The following is a 19,218-nucleotide window of genomic DNA, read 5'->3' as shown; positions in this document are numbered from 1 at the left end:
AAAACAGTTAATTAATTGCAGGCATTGCAGTAAATTTTGTGGTTTTGTGTGTCTTTATCCATCTACAACTTCTTTAAAGTAAATAATAAGTGCAAATTTAAGCTCTATGTATGAGTGTGGTAGGGTGGAAAAGGGTAGGGTGGTCCCAAAAACTCTAAATCGCTAAATCTAAATTATATCAGCAATTCTGCATTAAAATCTAAGTTTTTATATATAATTTTTATCAGTAACCATCATTACATAAGGTAAGGGACGGCACACCTTTATTTTGTTTTTCTGCAATTTTTGCACGCTTGCACTTTATTTACTCCTCTGCTAATTGCCTGTTACATGTTATATGTAGCACCATGGTCTTGGAGGAACGTTGTCTCGCTTCATTGTGTACTGTACCACTGCACATGGTTGAAATGACAATAAAGGCACTTGACTTGACGACTTGACTAGATTTGACCTTTAAGCCAGTTTAGCACATCGTTTTGTGAAATGGTTCCACTTTTTTTAAATCTCCATTGACATCTATGGTGTCCAAAGAGAGGATGCTACTCTTGTGCATTACCTTTGGTACAGCATTCCCCAGATCTTTGCCTCAGTGATCCCCAGGAAGTACCTAAAAATAGGAACAATCTGCCCAGTCCCAGAGCTAGGAAACATAATTTCCTGAACAGTTTCTGAGTAGTCCTGCCTGTGATGAAGCCCCATCCCCAGTGTCACCCACCAGCATGGGCAAGAAAGCCTTAATAACATATCTGACCTTGGCTCTCCTTGCTATTTTTAACCACCTTTACTTTACCCTGGTTTGATCAAAGACCAGTTTCCTTACAACTACTTACTTTACTTAGAATTGCATTGTTTCTATTTTTATATGAAATATCTTTTTCTGTACTCGGTTGTTCTGACCTCCTGACCATATACTTTTAGCCTACTGTACTGTGTGTATAATGAACTGACAAAGCAAATGCATCTTCCATGCTAAACCGGACTGAAGAAGAATAAGCACACTGTATACTGAGTACTAATACACACTTTTGAGATGGGTTCATGTCATACAATCTAATCATTTTGTAAACACTGTAGATGCTAGTGCTATGTAGTGTGCAGTTTAAGGTTTTGCTTCACAGAAATTGTCTGACATTTGTGTTGGACCTTTAAAAGTTGAGGTCAGCACATTTGAAGTGAATAAGAAGCCAAAATGTTGAATGCATAAGTCCGAATTCTCCTTTAAGTTGATTTTTATACTGTGTCTGGGGCAGCTTTAACAAGCATGTATGTGCATTCTAACACATAGTTTTTCCTTTTTTCAGCCTTTATTCATTCACGTGTTTGTGTTGTTGTGTCATATCTCCTTTAAATTCTCTTACATCATGCAAATAAACAGCTTTGAGCTCAAAGCAAGACAATAATAACTAAAAGAAACAACAAAAAAAGAAACTCATTGCACCCAAGGTTTGCAGAAACCATCCTACTTCGGCAAACTGTCCAACCGTACGCAGTTTATGCACATTTCTGCTGTCACACAATAATTCCAACATAAATTTAAGTATGTAGGACGCTTTCCCACTTAACTTTACCCACCAGAGTATACTTCTAGCTCATATTAATGAAGGCAGGAGGGTTTGCCACTTAGTTTTACCCATCAAAGTATACTTGTAGCTCATATTCACAAAGATAAGCTACATTGACAAGAAGTGTTTGCCACCTAATTTTGCGTTGTGCGCATATGCAGCACATGCACAGAAACAACTGGTAGGATGGTTTGTGAGGTAGGATGGATTCCCAGAACACCATCTCACATTAAACCTTGAAGCAGATGAATTACATCAGCAGAAGACCACACCTGCACCAGTCCTGTCCGCGAAGAACAGTAAGTCGTGTTGCAATGGTTTAAACTGGTTATGGTAATGTAAGGGCAGGGAGAATATTTTCTTGGCATACTTTGGGCCCCTTAGAAACATTATTATTATTATATTATTATACAAAGCAAATCTTGACAAAACTGCAGCAACTAAATGAGGTTCTAAAAATGTCAAAATGAACCAAAATCTCAGAGGAATGCTTCTTGAATCTAAATGACAAAGAATTAAAGCAAGCAAAGGCAAAATAAGGTCTAACATAAAACTAATATGACCGTAAACCATATTTTTTATAAGACGTGAAGATGTTTCTCTGCCTGCCAGGAAATTTTAAAAGGAATTCTTAACCATACTCTACAATTTTGCTACTAGTTAACTGTAATCAGAAAATTACTTGATAAAAGAAATTCATAACAATAAAAATTGTGTAAGTTCAGATTATTTATTCCCGCTTTGTCCATTGTTGTTGCATCTTTAAGTGTCTGTCAGTATCCTGTTGTGATACCGAAATACTCTTCCTTTTCCAATTTAAGATAACCTCTCAGCATCATGTACTTTTACACATATTCCTGTGCTAATGATAGTGACCTTCAGTGTGTTAAAGGGACTGGTTTGTCTCTTTCCAAGCCTAGCTTGTGTTTTAAAAATACTCAAAATTCAGAGTGTTATGCATGTTACTGCAAACTGAGGTCCTCTCCTTGACCAGTCTGCTGGCTCCAGCAGGCGGAAAATGCCGGACAATAGCTATTTGTGAGAGTCAAAGAAAGTTTCTTTGTCTCATAAAAAAAGAAAACAATTGACACTCTGAGTAGTTTAGAGGCTCTACCATCTGCACAGACCCAGCCCAGGTTCCTTGGTGTGTTTACACGCCAAGGTCAAGATCTTAAAGCTCCCTAAACCGTCACATAAACAATTACTGAATTTAGAGCTTATTTTGAGCTTATCTGCTAAAAGAATGTTTTATGTGTATTTTGTTAGCATGTTTTTACCCCGTCTTTGATAATAATGCTTCACATTTTTCTCACTGTCATCAGCGATTCGCTGAAATTAAAAAACAGACAATGTGGGGAACAGCGGGAGTCTTGATGAAGTACAACCTTTGAAATAATCCATAAAGACAATCTGACTGAGGGAAAAATCCAATATAAAGCCGCCCAATATGCAATACAACCTATAATCAAGCTCTGTGTGTGTGTGTGTGTGTGTGTGTGTGCTTGTGTGCAATCCTCATGTGTGTTCTTATGATGTTCACAGTTTTTGCTCCAGATTTGATATGGCTGATTAGAGCTGTTAGATGAGCATTGGAGATGACCTTGGCGGACAAATCATCACTCCTTGCTACAAGCCTGTGGGATAAATAATGTGTTATCTTCACTTTCACTGGGGCACTCACAGAATTATAATGTATGCCCTTGGCAAAGCATTTGGGACAATCAGAAGAACATCAACAATTTAAAGATCGCTTAAAGTGAAGCAATTGAAAAACGTATTTATTGTAAACAAATTGGTTGGGGCAGACTAGTTAGCAAACAATTTGTGCCAGTGTGATGTCTACAAAAGACTAATGTAGTCCCAAGGACTGGAGGTGAAACCAGTGTAATCAGGTTGATTGGATAGAAGTTTGAAAATACCCCAAGTGCTCATTGCATATATGGCTAAAATTATTATTTTCTTTCTTTTTATTAAAGAACTAATTAATGTTTATGGCCGCAGTAAGTAGTTTCAAGTCATATTTAATAAGTGTTTAGTTTGTAACAAGTAAAATAGATAATAAGGCAGGCTATGTGTTACTACATAGGCTTGATTTGTCAGTCAGATTAAGCCTTGCTTGCTCTCTGCATGGTTACAGTTTTCCCATTAAACAGGGTATGTTTCATTTTTACCAGCCAAAACTTGACGTCTACCGCGACAGCTAGCTAAGCTATCTAGCTTGTGTTAGCATTAGCTAATCAGGTCTACTCTTTCATGCACCATCTGGTTTCAAAAGTGCAAGATGGAAGCAACCAAAGATGCTAACTGTAGGTTTGAAAACAGCAGCTGCTGTTATCATGGTGTTTTGTACTTCTTTATATACAGTCTGTACTCAGGCTGTTTCCAGAACTTTTAATTCTCCCATTTTAGTGTCATTATCAACCAGACTGCTTTTCCTCCTGGAGCCATATAGCTCCATGCCCCATCTGTTCACAACTTTTAATCTTTTAGACTTCATATGCAGTCGCATCCATTCCAGAATTCAATTTACATTTAACGACAACTGATTTTATGGACACTTGAAGGCACTGCAACAAGGCTAATGTTAGCAAACACTTAGCAACCTGTCTGAAGATAAAGAGAGTATGTTTTTAAAGTGGTGAAGTAATATAAAGTATAAGCAAACACAAACTGTTTCTGTGCAGCATGTCTCACAGTATGCCTGCTAGGCAAACTTACAATGGCTGAAAGACAGGACAGGAGGGGAAAGTGAGAGATTACTTTTCAAAGGTAATGACTGCTGATAGGGGTCAAGTTTAGCTTCATGTAACTCACTATCATTTGCAACTGCCTCATACTAGGTATTCGGTAGTATTAAGAATTTGGAAGAGTTCCTGTTAATGTTTTGACTTTATAGTTTTTAGCAGCTAAATTAACAATATAGTACTGATTTAAATTGAAAAAAAAAAAAAAAAAACCACAAGCAAGAAGCTTTAAATGGATAATATTTTTTGCTGTACTCATTGTTTGCTGGGTATCTGTAATCAGTGACTGTAGTGTTGAAGATTTCACATGGTTTCCATACCAGCGAGGAAGACCCATCAAACGTCCTTGGTTCTTGGTATGTAATTGGTTAATGAGGACAGGTGTCTCACATCACAGCCGTGACCATAACATCCTTTGGGCATGGCGTGAATGCAAATCACAGTCTTCAAGAATCTTGAAAGCCGGAAGGCCTGGGTGGGAGAGTGAGACTGATGGAAATTAAGGAATGAGAAATACGGGTTCATATTGTTTAACACAGCTTTCTTGGCAAAATTAATCATGGATTAAGTAACAAAACTTGCACCACGGAGGTAGCAACCAATATGATCATTACACCAATCCCCTCAGGCCTATAGAACATTTTAGCATCTTTCAGCTCATTGGTTCTGTTGCCCATAACTTTAATGTTTGTTTCACCCTTATTACTCGTTAACTCATTACCCGCAGCCTGCCCTGTACCAAAGAGCAGACAAAATTAGCAACCAAACAAACTAAAGAGCTGGATATTTCCCTAGGAGGCTGGCAGTGGCCAAGAAAGACTCAAAATGAGAGTGAATATTGGCCAAAAGACCAGACATGTCTATCCGAAAATAATGAGGTTGTGCTGTTTTTTTGAAAATCTGATCAAAAATGATCATTTATAGTTAATACAACATAGGGTTTATGAATAAAAAAGGACTTGTAGTTATCTTGTTGCTATCATTAAACAACACTACACAACTTTGGGTTGGGGTTATGATGATGTGTTACACCTGCTAGCTCCAGACAGGTATATATATATATACATATATAGATATATATATCTATATATGTATATATGAAAAATACAGGTTTCCCTATAAGTATTCAGTTTGCTTAACTCTGCGTTGTTTTTCTGTTGTGATCGTTTAGCTTTGAATGATGTTGCCACATGTTCGTACCTACTCAGAGTAAAAATGCTCCTGGGTTATCCTCAGAGAATGCTTTCCATTAAAATCTGGACATTCCACAAAACCAAGCGAAAACATGACAGAGATGACTGAGTGAGGGGACTAAAAGGAAAGGGCTTGGAGAGAAAGCAGGAAGCTGAAACGGAATTTCCACACCCTGATGTGGGTGGACGCCTCCAACCCAAAGAATAGAGAGGGCACATTCTCCCCTTTCTTCACTCTCTTTCTTCCTCCCAACTTTCTGTCTTTGCTTGGACAATAGAGCCCATGGTGAAACAATTCAGAAAGGGAAGGCCGGGAATCTGTATGGCTGCAATAGGGGGTGGTCCTAGCAAACCTCTTTTTATGTATAGGGAGAGTTTTGGGGAGGGGGAACTTATAGAAAATCAGCAGGAATAGGGGGGTGGGGTCCTGAGAGGATGTCATTAGATGGGAACGAGAGGTGTAGGGTAGATGGAGGCCAGCTAGTGATGAGAATACCACGGACACATGGCCTAGGGGGTGAGGGTTATGTTTTTGTGGGACTCAAACATTTTTCTGCCTGACTGAGCCTGAAAGTGATCGTGCTGAGGCAGGAAAAGCAATGCAGCCTTTTTCTGTTGCACACAAGTTTTCACACACAGAGCAGAAATTAAAACTGCATTAATCAATATTTTTATATTAACTATTGAGTGTGAGTAATTTGAAGTCAGTGCAGTTAATTGAGTAGAGAATTATAAGTCCAATCTGTTGTTCCTGATGACTCCTGAAGGTAATTTCTTTCTTATGTACTGGAATTTAAATATATATTTCAGCTCATTGACCTTTGTGGCCTACAGCTTCACTGTTTTGGTTTCAGTTCCAGTCACAGCAGGCAGCTTTCGTTTCAACAAACAAACTCTAATGAAACCACTTGCTGCAGGAATAAAGAGTCTATTGGGAAAATTAGGGACTAGCTTCTGATCACAGGTATATATTTAGCAAAATGAAACTAATGTTGCTCCATGTTTGCCTTCTGTATAAGCAGACAACTGTTTGCTTACTTGTTTGCCAAAAACAAGAAAGCTGTCCGTAAAAGTGAACAAAAATCCTATATTAATATTTTGCCATCAGATGAGAAACTCAGGTATTTAGTTGAGTGTGTTTATATTTTTAATATTGAATAGATTTCTGGTGTTTCTGCCATTCGGGAAGTTATTCCAGTAGTTGAGGATGAATGAATTTGTTTTCTATTTACATGGACTATATTTACCACCCTGCTCTGACTGATTACAGTTATGTTAAGGCAATATTTTCTCACATTGTTTGTTACATGCCATTCATAGTCAGTTAGCTCAAAGGGACAATAATAATGGGAATATTAGAGTAATCCACAAGTAAACACACCCAAACCAGGGTTTCAAACATAAGCAGAAATCCTGGAAAATTTAAAGGTGTTGTAGGGGTGAGTGTGTGTGTGTGTGTGTGTTCTTGTCTAGCTATCTTTGTGAGGACCGAAATCTGCATTCTACTATACTTGTGAGAACCAGCAGTCACTTGTGAGGACACACAACCCGGTCCTCACATTTTTGAAGGCATTTAAAGCCATTTTTGAGGCTCAAAACGTGGTTTTAGTGTCAGGGTTACAATTAGGTTATGGTTAGGTTTAGGGTAAGGGTTAGGGTTAGGGTTAGGCATCCATTTTTAATGGTTAGGGTTAGGGTAAGGGGCTAGGGAAACCATTATGTCAATGAAGGTCCTCACTGAGATAGCTGAACGGGGTTGTGTGTGTGTGTGTGTGTGTGTGTGTGTGTGTGTGTGTGTGTGTGTGTGTGTGTGTTGGTGGGGTAATAACTGTAGAAAATTACCTAAAACTCACTGCTGCCTGACAGAATGGAAATATTTGATCATAAATGTGACATTTTAAAATTACCTACATATAAAACACTGTCAGCACAGCCATGACTCACTTTCTCTGCGATTCCCATTGAGACGATCTCAAATGTAAACTTAAAGTTAAGAACACAGACTCAGATTCTTGAACTCTACATAATTTAGAATTCAGGCACTTATGCCTGAGTTTGGTATATCTGTTATATTTGGTATAGATAAAACATATATAATACTGTCTTACTGTGCAGGATGAAACAATTTTAATCTGGAAGCTTCTTAAAGGATGAATTACATCAAAAGTACTGAAACATGTTGCTGGCATAGCTTTCTAGATTCTGGAATTCCCCACTGTCTAAAACAGCTCTACACAATTAGATTTTGCTGTAAGAACAATTTGTCGTAAAGAAAGGCAAAGACGACAACACATAATAAACATATATAGCAGGTTATTCTGAGAGACATGGAGGAAGAGGATGGAAATGCAGGGCACACAGAGAACAGAGTTAAAGTTTAACGTCCAAATAATTATAATTAAAAAAAAAAAAACAGGCAAAGGTTATACACGGGGAATCATATAATGTAGCAAACAATCAAAATGATGAGCAGGCAAAAGGTAAACTCCCTGACATAGTCCAGAGGTCACACACACACAAAAAAATTAACACACGGGAGGGGAGTTTCCACAGTAAACAAATTAAAACTGGGAGTACATTTATTCCCAAGTGAGCAATCAGCTGATAGGGAACAGGTGAGGGAGACTAAACTCAGGTGACAGATATTGAGGACAAACGATCAGAAAAGGGGGAAAAACACAACAAATACAGGAAGCAAAACTGGCAAGCGTGTAAATGGACTAAGAATTACAAAATTAAACAGGAAAGTACCGAACAGGAAACTAACATCATGATACACACAATAGAAAAACACAGCACATACAACTAAGCGTGCACAACATGAAGTGGCGGGGAATATTTAATATATATTTAATATTTTTGCTGTCAGTGCATCAGCCCAAAGTTGATTCTCTGAAATCTATGTGGCTCTCTGGCTCCATCTCGTGGCCCCTCAGACGTTTTGGAGTTAACTGGTTGGTATGTCAGAACAAATAACCTCGTGGATTTCTGTGCTTCCCTATTTAGCCGCATGAAGCCTGTCGGGTCAGTGTGACCAGAGCATGGTCACCAGGCCCTATGCGTTATCGCCACGGGATCCAGGTGCACTGAGCCCTTGACGCTATAAATACCTCCGTGTTCCGATGTTAAAGGGTCAAACAAGAATTTTTATTGAACACCTCGTTTTATATTATTCATCACTAACAGTTGTTGCTTTCACATTGTGCCTTATCCGTTAGGCGATCTTTTATGCGCTTTGTTTCAGCTTGTTTGATGGGACCGAGCAGACGTACTGCAGCACGCGGTCAAGAAACCGCTCACGGAGGACTGCGGGAGTTAAAGGGGCGGTGAGAGCCGGTGGAAGAGAGGCGGACTCTTGACTGTCAGTCAAACATCCGGGGTTATCCGTTGCTACGATATAACGCCTTAGCGGATCTAAACGACTCTCAGAAGTAATTTTTTTCAGAATACCAGGAGGAGACGGGCACACCTAAGTCTCTCAGAATGGGAAACCTGCTGTTCTCCACAGGGTAAAATATAAATATATACATATGTGTGTATATAGACAGATACATCACGTTATTTTGGCATTGCTTGTGCATGCCCTGCTTTCTGCTCTTTGCATGAATATCCACTGAAACAAAGGTAGACAGAAGATGTGACGTGTCCTCGCGTGACCCGGTAATGCTCTGAAATTATCCCCCAGGATTCACTTCACTCAGTGCATGCGTGGGTAAAAGCAGCAGAGGTATAAAGCAAGCTGTAAAGCTATGTGTGGATCATCTCATTTTTCCGAAAGTCTGTTAATCACATGTTCAAACAATATGGTAATCAGTGGATCGGCGTGGAGCTCTAGGTGTGCGTCAAGAACGCAGTAAGAATATTAACAACCAAGGTCACGCGTTCGTTTTGCCAGCGTGTCGCTATAGAGCACCACCAGTAAAGAGCCAAGAAAGATGGTGCACTATTGACTTAAACTACTGTTTATAAAAGTCTAAGGTGTTGAAAAAAAGTACAACTACAAGGAAGTGACACAATAAAGCCAGATATGTAGCTAAATGCCATGCGGGAAGTTTTTGTGATCACGGAAATGGATCCATTGATGAAATAAAGGGGTGAATGTGTCACTTTAATCAGATGTTTTCTGTGTAGGTCAAATTAACAAGATGGTAAAGTTACACTGATTCAGGTGAAGCGAGAAGATGGTTTACAGCTGACGTTTCCTTTCCATCATCCACAGTAGCAAACAACCTCCAATAAGGAATTTGTTCTCTTGTATTATTTCCTTTAAAACTACATAATTTTACACATAAAATGGGCCAGACTTAAATAGGAAGTGCACACTGACACGCAAAAACCTTGGCCTGTTATGCATCTCAGCTGCATGTAGTCCACTAATGATGATTACATGGCTTCAACACCATCATCAAGAAATAAAACTTAACACAGTAAACATGTTTCCAATATAAATTAAGTCTTTTTAAAAATGCATGTTAATAAACAGTCTGATGAGTCTAATGCATGGAAAATTGATCATGTGAACCACTGCACTCACAGGCTATGTAAGATAATGTCATCAAAATGGAAATGATGGCATTAAATAAGGTAAAATGATTTTACATTGAAGTTAAACAAATGGCCATCTGGCACAATAAATAAACTTCCTTCCAAATTTAAAACCATACTGATGACTTTATTATAGTCATTTTGTTTGTCCATAATTTCAGTCCTACGATGGGAATTAAAGTTAGTTTAAGCTTGAAGAATTCTCCATTGAATTACTGTTTGTGATGACAGTCACAAGAGATAATGACAATAATCAGTCTTTAAGTTCTCTGGGTCCTCGGAGGATATGTTTCCAAATCCTTAGCCAAGCGAATGTTATAGTCTGTTCTGTGCTGTTTCTCTGGTGAACTGTGGAAAGTATTCATGTTTCAATCTGGCCTCTTTTTCAGCCTCATAAGGACTGATGCAACCAAGTCGGATCAAGTTAACAGACGACATTTAATAGCCAAAACGATCTGCAATGGCATAACCTATTATTACACTCCACTCACCGGTACAGAATGTCTTGCCAAAAAATGTCAAGACTCTGCAGCTGTTTGCCCCACGTTCCCTGTTTCACCATCTGCAGGGGCCTCCTCTTCTACACTCCTCTCAGATTCACCGTCAAACACATCTGTCTCCTCCCAAAACCAATCATATTCTGCGTCCACTTCTCGTCCACTTCTGCTTTTCTTCTCCTGGCTTGGTGCCCAACCAGGGGGAATGGCTAAGTACCGGGACCTTTATCTGGACCGTGGCATGGATGTCCTCCTGGTTCAGAGCAGTGTGATGCACTTCCTGTGGCCTCGATGGGGGCTCGAGTATGGATTGGAGGTTCTGAAAATTCTGGAGAACCCTCCCTTCGCAGGGAGGGTGATGCTGGTTCATGCTTCTTCCATCGGTGGCTACACTTTCACTCAAATCCTCACCCACATTGTCCAAGAACCAAAAAAACATGCAGGCCTGGCACAGAGGATGATGGGGCACATCTATGACAGCTTAGTGGTCGGCACTCTGGAGCACATGGCCATAGGTGAGTGAGAGTGATCCAGTATATTGGGTTGCAGTTCACTTTTGTGTTGGATACGTGTGTCAGATCTTTACATAATTTATTAGCCGATCGACCCACTGCTCCAGTTTGTCAGGAGTTCTCTCTAGCTGCTTGTTTTAATCTGCTTTAGGGCTGTGTCTGCAAACAGTTTATCCATTCAACATCTGGCATTTTTATCAGGTTCTAACTAAACCGCTAGTTCCGTCTAGTTTTCTAAAAATAAACTGGCATTCACACTGTGTAGTTACTGTACTACCATCTAAAACCTCATTTATTTAAATTAAAATAAATTCAAACATGTGCACCCAATTCTTTTCTTTTGTTTTTTTGAAGTCCTTAAAGATGTATGCTGTGCAATCATTCCAAAGAGGAAGAAGAACATTTTGAAGAAATCAAAAGCCTTTTAGAAGTGCAAAATTTCCATCAAATTCATGCCCATGATGCATGTAAACTTCTGACAGCATGGACACAAAGCACCTGGTGATTAGAGAGGTTACAAAGAAAATGCTAGAATTACAATCAGAAGAACTGGAGCACAGACTTGTTGGTGTGTTTCACTACAGGGTAAGCCATGACATTACCTGTCAGGTATTGGATTGGATCATCAACACAACAAAAGCACTCAAAAGGAGGTAATAATTAGAGATGGCACGATACCACTTTTTTATGTCCAATACCGATATCATAAATTTGGATATCTGCCGATACCGATATGAATCCGATATAGTGTGTTTTTCAATCAATAAAACTGTTTTTTTAATATCTTGCTGCATTTTGTATAAGTTCATACTCAAGTTAAAAAAACAAAACACTAAAGCTATTCTGTTATACCTGTATGTAAAAAATACACTGCACCCAAAATATTTCATAGTTCAGCAATACTGATCAATCTAATAAACTTAAACCTACTCCATCCTTCCTATTCTGGTATTTTAAAGAGTACTTAGCAGAAATATTAAGCAACCTAACTAATAGGTTTGCCAACTCCCAGCAAAAAAAAAAAATAGGGAACCACCCCCCACCCTCCGCCTCATGATGCTTAATCGATGTAATCAACTTTAATTTGATGCAGTGTGAAAAAAAAATGCACAGAAATAAATTATTTTTCAAGAAAAATTGAATAGATTCAACATCTTTCTTCAACAGAGTTGCAGACTGCACAGATGGTACCTTCCCAAAGGAAAAAGTACTAGCTTACTAGGGTATATTAGACTTAATAGTTACTATATACAGTAATGGACTTCTATATATTTTACACAAGATTAAAACTTTGGGTGTAAGATTCAGATAATTATTTATTAAAAGCTAGACATTTTAAATAAGAATAAGAAAAAAAAAAGTATGTCTTTGTGCCCCCTTTTCCCTGTTAATGCCCTATCGGCCCCCCTGGCTAAACTTTGCTAGATCCGCCCCTGCACAGTTACCAGCCGTCAGCTATGTAGAAAAGGATCCTGGTCTAGAAAGTAATATTAAATAAATTCTAACAACAGCTTATCAAGCTTAAACGTGCTGCTGTTGTTCAGCCGCTGGTTTCCTCTTTCTGGTGCAAAGTGGGCCAAAAACAAAGAAGAGAGACGGACTCGCGACAGAAAAGCCGATCAGCTGATCATTAAGCAGTTTCATGACTAAAGTAGCAGCAGGAGACGGAGGGAGAGAGAGGCAGTCGCTCCATATATCGGTTGTTAAGCTTAACGTGGGAATGCTTTACAAACATTCAGAGATGAACTTACACACTTGCTTTACTTGGGATAACTTCCTCGGAGATGAAATGCCGGATTGCTAGCGAGGCTACAAACAGCCGCTCTAGCACGTGACGCACACTACTCCTACCTGCTACGGTTATGAGCCGAGTTACGCCGTGTCGCAAGTTTTGTGAGGTGCTTGTTTGATATTTAATGGATCGGATTACATTTTTTATTTCTCTCCAGTAATTTACGTCAGTATCGGACCGATCCATCTCTAGCAATAGTATTTGATTTTGCCCTACAGCTGGCCATTTTAGGACTTCGCTACATAGGTCTAGATAGGAGTTGGTGATTTTTGATACACACCCTACATAAGAGTGTGTATATGTGAAGCTTTAAAACTCTAAACTATTTATGTTTTTTGTTTTGGTTTTTTTACATTTTTTATTCAGGCATTGGTAGAACTCTGGTGCCACGTTTTGAGAGCTTCGTCAAAAGCACTGCCATGCTTTACTTCTGGCTTTTCAAAACCCACACGGCAGACTTCTACGAGACCAGCATCCAAGTGTTCCACAACAGCCCAGTTACCGCTCCCGCTCTCTTCTTCTTCAGTGAAAACGATGCAATGTGCAACACTGCAGTGATGGAAAAGCTGATTGACGTCTGGAGACAGAGAGGAGTGGACGTGCACAGCAGAAAGTGGAAGAAGTCGATACATGCGGCCCACTTGCGCTGCCACCCAGATGATTACCTCTCCACCCTGCAACACTTTTTGAACTCGCTGCCCATTGCCTCCTGTAAAAAGACAATCTAAATAAGTGGGGAGGTAAAAATACACCACCACCAAATATTAAAAAACAAAATAAGCTTTATGATTTAAAAAAGAATGCACTTTGATTTTTTTCCTTTAGCTTTGTCATTAATTAAAATTTAAAGTATTTTTTTCTCTCTTTTGCATATTCATTGTTTGAATTTTTGTTGCTTGCTGTTAAGTAAGGTTGTATTTTAAGTTATTTAAAAACAAACAAACAAACAAAAAACTAACCGATGTTATTTACCTGTGTGCTTATGTTATGGATTATTTTGCACTTTAAACAATTCAAAAGCTTTAGTTGATAAACTGTTGGTACTCTTACCAGAGATGTGGTTGCTGCACATTGAGTGAAATAAAATATTTCAATTGCGCTGCTTGAAACAGGACTTTTACTTGTGGGTTTTTTCCATGTAAAAAATTACCAACATGGTCTCACTTCTATTAAGAATTTCTTGAAAGTCGGTTTAGCTCAGTGCGTTGAGCGGGCGGCCACATGCCATACGGCTGAGAGCGGCCGGCCTGGGTTTGAGTCACACCCGCGGCCCTTTGCCGCATATCTTCTCTCTGCCCCATATCTTCTCTCTGCCCCCACCTCCCTGTCCTCTCTACACTGTGTCCATCTAATAAAGTTAAAAAAGAATTACTTGGAAGTCTTGTAACTGGTTTATCATTTAAGTCATTTTAATTACTTTTATACACATATACATTTGTTTAGTTTATTTTTATTATAATGATATTTAGTCTATTTGATTTTTTTTTTTATCATCTCAGCTAGTTTAGCTTATCTACATGTGTTTATTCCAACCATATCTTTTAATCTATTTTAGCAATTTGGACTTACAATAACTTTTGCTTAGGATTAGACCTGTTTTCTAGTCTTTTCTGTTTTATTTTCAGTGTAATTCAAACATTCACATGAACTCACATTATGAAAGCACAATCACTCTTGGTAAGTAAAACATAAACTCCATAAAAACCTATGTCATTTAACTTCTTTCCAACCATCTTTGAAGTGGGTATGTCTGTTTTCAACCCTTGCTGTTTATTTTAGGAAAACACAAAGATAAACATTTGTAAAACTTTAATATTTTTAGGTGAATTTCTTTTTTAAAATTTCAGTCTGCAACCCTTTCTGTCTGAAAATGAGCTTATAATGGTGTTTTGAGTTCTTTTCATTCACTTCTGTGTGAGTTACATTTGAGGAATGATATGTACTGCAGTTACTCAGAGTTGTTAATATACAGTGGCTTGCAAAAGTATTCGGCCCCCTTGAACTTTTCCACATTTTGTCACATTACAGCCACAAACATGAATCAATTTTATTGGAATTCCACGTGAAAGACCAATACAAAGTGGTGTACACATGAGAAGAGGAACAAAAATCATGCATGATTCCAAACATTTTTGACAAATAAATAACTGCAAAGTGGGGTGTGTGTAATTATTCAGCCCCCTGAGTCAATACTTTGTAGAACCACCTTTTGCTGCAGTTACAGCTGCCAGTCTTTTAGGGTATGTCTCTACCAGCTTTGCACATCTACAGACTGAAATTCTTGCCCATTCTTCTTTGCAAAACAGCTCCAGCTCAGTCAGATTAGATGGACAGCATTTGTGAACAGCAGTTTTCAGATCTTGCCACAGATTCTCGATTGGATTTAGACACCAGACAGGTCAGGGATAAAGTTATTGAGAAATTTAAAGCAGGCTTAGGCTACAAAAAGATTTCCCAAGCCTTGAACATCCGACAGAGCACTGTTGAAGCGATCATTCAGAAATGGAAGGAGTATGGCACAACTGTAAACCTACCAAGACAAGGCCGTCCACCTAAACTCACAGGCCGAACAAGGAGAGCGCTGATCAGAAATGCAGCCAAGAGGCCCATGGTGACTCTGGACGAGCTGCAGAGATCTACAGCTCAAGTGGGGGAATCTGTCCATAGGACAACTATTAGTCGTGCACTGCACAAAGTTGGCCTTTATGGAAGAGTGGCAGGAAGAAAGCCATTGTTAACAGAAAACCATAAGAAGTCCCGTTTGCAGTTTGCCACAAGCCATGTGGGGACACAGCAAACATGTGGAAGAAGGTGCTCTGGTCAGATGAGACCAAAATGGAACTTTTGGCCAAAATGCAAAACGCTATGTGTGGCGGAAAACTAACACTGCACATCACTCTGAACACACCATCCCCACTGTCAAATATGGTGGTGGCAGCATCATGCTCTGGGGTGCTTCTCTTCAGCAGGGACAGGGAAGCTGGTCAGAGTTGATGGGAAGATGGATGGAGCCAAATACAGGGCAATCTTGGAAGAAAACCTCTTGGAGTCTGCAAAAGACTTGAGACTGGGGCGGAGGTTCACCTTCCAGCAGGACAACGACCCTAAACCTAAAGCCAGGGCAACAATGGAATGGTTTAAAACAAAACATATCCATGTGTTAGAATGGCCCAGTCAAAGTCCAGATCTAAATCCAATCGAGAATCTGTGGCAAGATCTGAAAACTGCTGTTCACAAACGCTGTCCATCTAACCTGACTGAGCTGGAGCTGTTTTGCAAAGAAGAATGGGCAAGGATTTCAGTCTGTAGATGTGCAAAGCTGGTAGAGACATACCCTAAAAGACTGGCAGCTGTAACTGCAGCAAAAGGTGGTTCTACAAAGTATTGACTCAGGGGGCTGAATAATTACGCACACCTCACTTTTCAGTTATTTATTTGTCAAAAATGTTTGGAATCATGTATGATTTTCGTTCCACTTCTCACGTGTACACCACTTTGTATTGGTTTTTCACGTGGAATTCCAATAAAATTGATTCATGTTTGTGGCTGTAATGTGACAAAATGTGGAAAAGTTCAAGGGGGCCGAATACTTTTGCAAGCCACTGTATTGGGGCCACTCTCACAAGAAGTGAACAAGAAGTGCTTGGTAATTTCCTGGCATTGTTCATAAAACTATGTTCTACATCATCCCAGATGTTCTCTGATAAATAGTCATAATGTTATTCACTCTTATTGTAGTATGATCTTAGTAGCTTACAGTTGTTGCTGTTGTTGTGTAGCAAAGGCACGTTAGACCAGATAACTGAGAAACTCCAATGTAAAGTTAAGAATGCTAAAATAAATATAAGCACTAAAAAACAGGTCCACAGCAGTATATACCTCATTTCAGTACAGCTGTTAGTAGTAAGCCACGGTTTCCTCCCTGCCACTGTTATCTAACACAAAAATAACCCTGCATTTCCTCTCTAAATACAGTAGCTTCTCTCACGCCAGGAAATAACAATTAAACACTCTGTTAGCACAGTATGATTCAAAAAAAGAGAATTTTACTAAGTTATCAATGGAAATTAAAAAAATAATAGAATAAACAGGCTTTCAAACTGCTCTAAAACACCTCCATATCACACAGATATTTCTGGCACTCATTTGTCTTTCAGAGGAAGGCCAAGTGTAGATAACTGTAAAGGCGAGGAACACCAACAAATCTATGTTAAACACATCTTAATCCTATAATGTTATCATTAGACTTTCTTTGGAATCTCATGTAACTCAGCTGGAATACACAAAAAGCAGACTTACCGTAAAATGCTTACAAGCACCGCCTCTTGTGTGTTTAGCCATCATTTTAGGTATGTAGTAATATTTTATTGCATGTCTAAATAGTATGAAGAACTGACTCCCTAGAATGTAAAAGAGTGGATCTGTAAGAATTTACTGTTGATTTACCTTGTAAAACCTTATCAAGGTTCTTGAATTTCAACTCTGTTTACTTTTATATGTTAGTGTTTCACATTACACACACACACTGGCACTGTGATTATTCATCATCGATTTGTGGTGACTTGTGTTACATTTCCATTATAAGGTACAGAGTTTTTAACATTTTCAAAACGTGTAGCATACTCTGCTTAGTGTGGTTTAATAGCAGTAAAATTAGAGGGTTAAATTTTGTTTTTCTGTTTGTTTCTTTGTTTTTTTAAATTAAATTTAGTAGAAACTTTTTTCTTTAAAGTTTAAGCAAAGGATTGTTTGGGGTTTTTTTTGTAAATATATTATTATCCTAGTAGTCAGCTTGATGTGATAAAATAAAATAAAATAAAATAAAACCATGATGGCTGAAAACTACATTTTATAATAAAAACCAAACTTAATTCTTTTTGCCGCTTTGCATGCTTTTAATGACTGTGACAGTTGTCCATGTAGTAATTATATATATAGAAAATATGCATTGCAAAGACAAATTAACCTTTGCCTACACTGAGTTATTTGTCCCGATATATAGCAAGTCCTGGCTTACTATATATGCATCAAGCTTAAATTTGTTAGCAGAGCTTGAGTTTGCCCTTGTTGAGAATAAGTTTCTCTAGGTAGTGCTGCACCTTAGCCACTGTCATGTAAAGGCGGCTGTCTGGGAACACACTCTCATCCGTCTGTACTGCTGGTTTGGGCTTAAGGGGACACTCCATTGATAAGGCGAAGGAGCGCACCCTTCCTTCCAAGCTGGAGACATCAGCCTGAATCTGGATGAGGAAAGGGTGCTGCAGTTCATTATCCAAAACTCCAAGATCATGGCTTATACTACTTAGTCCATCAATGGAAGGAGTGGGAACCTCTGTCGGTGTAGCCGGCAACTAAGAATAAAAAATAATACGTAAGCTTAGTTTAATATTGAATAAAAACATTCCTCAATGAGAAAATTTAGGCAGAAAACAGTATACAATGCAATGAAAACAAACAGTAAATCTCATTAACATAAAAATAATCAATATATTGGTACCTTTAGTTTCTTAATGTGGACAAGGGTTATCTGAGCAATGTTTATAATGTTGTGTATGGTGTTTTTGATGGATTCTCCCTTTGTGAGAAGAATAGTGTTCTGATCAGCTGCCATAAGAAAGACGCAGAGAAGGGCCAGAATGTTACGCATTCTAAAAAAGAAAAATGAATTCATTAAATAGACAAAAAGAAAAAAGACATATAAACAAAGACATAATAAAAACATGCAGAAAAAAATAAAGTATAACTTAAATAATGTCTTCCTCTGGATATTCTTTGCATTTAGTGTGGGGAAAAAAATCAAATCTCTTACCTGTATTTCTTGAAATGTCCTCCTCTAACTGGCTTCTTTGCAAGTTTCCAACATTTAAATAGTCTGCCCTGAACTTGAGTCTTGCCTCGGTCTGTTCTCCTCCTCTATCCCCCCCATGATACATCTTAAACCTAAGTCTGACCCTTGCAGGTCAACTTCTTAACATGCACTGATTAAAAAGGAAATTCACATTAAATGTCAATAAGAAAACAGATCCCTCTGACTCAGACACATGTGTTCTTATTTTTTTTCCCCCTAAGATGATCATTAATAATGTTAGTATAAGCCAGCTGTTAATGTAACACTTCAATCTTAACTTTGAGGTACTGGAAAATGTGTAGGCAGACTGTGCAGAGTGCATGCAGTACAGCTGTTTAAAAGAAAATACGTATGTAGTGCTATTTGAACTCTTCTCGTTTAGTATAAGTGAGTCATCCTTATCAGCTCTTGTTCTAATATTTGTGATAAACAGTTATGAGTTGCAAAATGTCTGCTGGAAAAAAATTTGATGCAGTAAACCTCTTAAATGGAAACAAAGAACGGTATATCGGTATGATTTTGAAT

General features: G+C 38.5%; 2 protein-coding genes across 2 annotated transcripts; one reads left to right on the top strand and one right to left on the bottom strand.

Annotated features, from left to right (window-relative positions):
* The first annotated feature begins 8,455 nt into the window (after positions 1-8,455).
* Positions 8,456-14,157, top strand: LOC116334404. Its single transcript, XM_031757831.2, has 4 exons — positions 8,456-8,580; positions 8,744-9,008; positions 10,434-11,056; positions 13,212-14,157. The coding sequence occupies exons 2-4, from the start codon at positions 8,983-8,985 to the stop codon at positions 13,571-13,573; spliced, it is 1,011 nt and encodes a 336-aa protein (XP_031613691.1). The 5' UTR covers positions 8,456-8,580; positions 8,744-8,982; the 3' UTR covers positions 13,574-14,157.
* A 3,730-nt stretch (positions 14,158-17,887) lies between these two features.
* LOC116334413 (leptin-B-like) lies at positions 17,888-18,733 on the bottom strand. The gene is made up of 3 exons (XM_031757842.2): positions 18,655-18,733; positions 18,343-18,493; positions 17,888-18,196 (listed from the first exon to the last, which is right to left on the bottom strand). The coding sequence occupies exons 2-3, from the start codon at positions 18,490-18,492 to the stop codon at positions 17,888-17,890; spliced, it is 459 nt and encodes a 152-aa protein (XP_031613702.1). The 5' UTR covers position 18,493; positions 18,655-18,733.
* Between the last annotated feature and the right edge of the window lie 485 nt (positions 18,734-19,218).

The sequence above is a fragment of the Oreochromis aureus genome, linkage group 17 (genome assembly GCF_013358895.1).
Source record: "Oreochromis aureus strain Israel breed Guangdong linkage group 17, ZZ_aureus, whole genome shotgun sequence".
In the NCBI taxonomy this organism is placed as follows: domain Eukaryota; kingdom Metazoa; phylum Chordata; class Actinopteri; order Cichliformes; family Cichlidae; genus Oreochromis; species Oreochromis aureus.
This window is presented reverse-complemented; position numbering and strand designations above follow the sequence as displayed.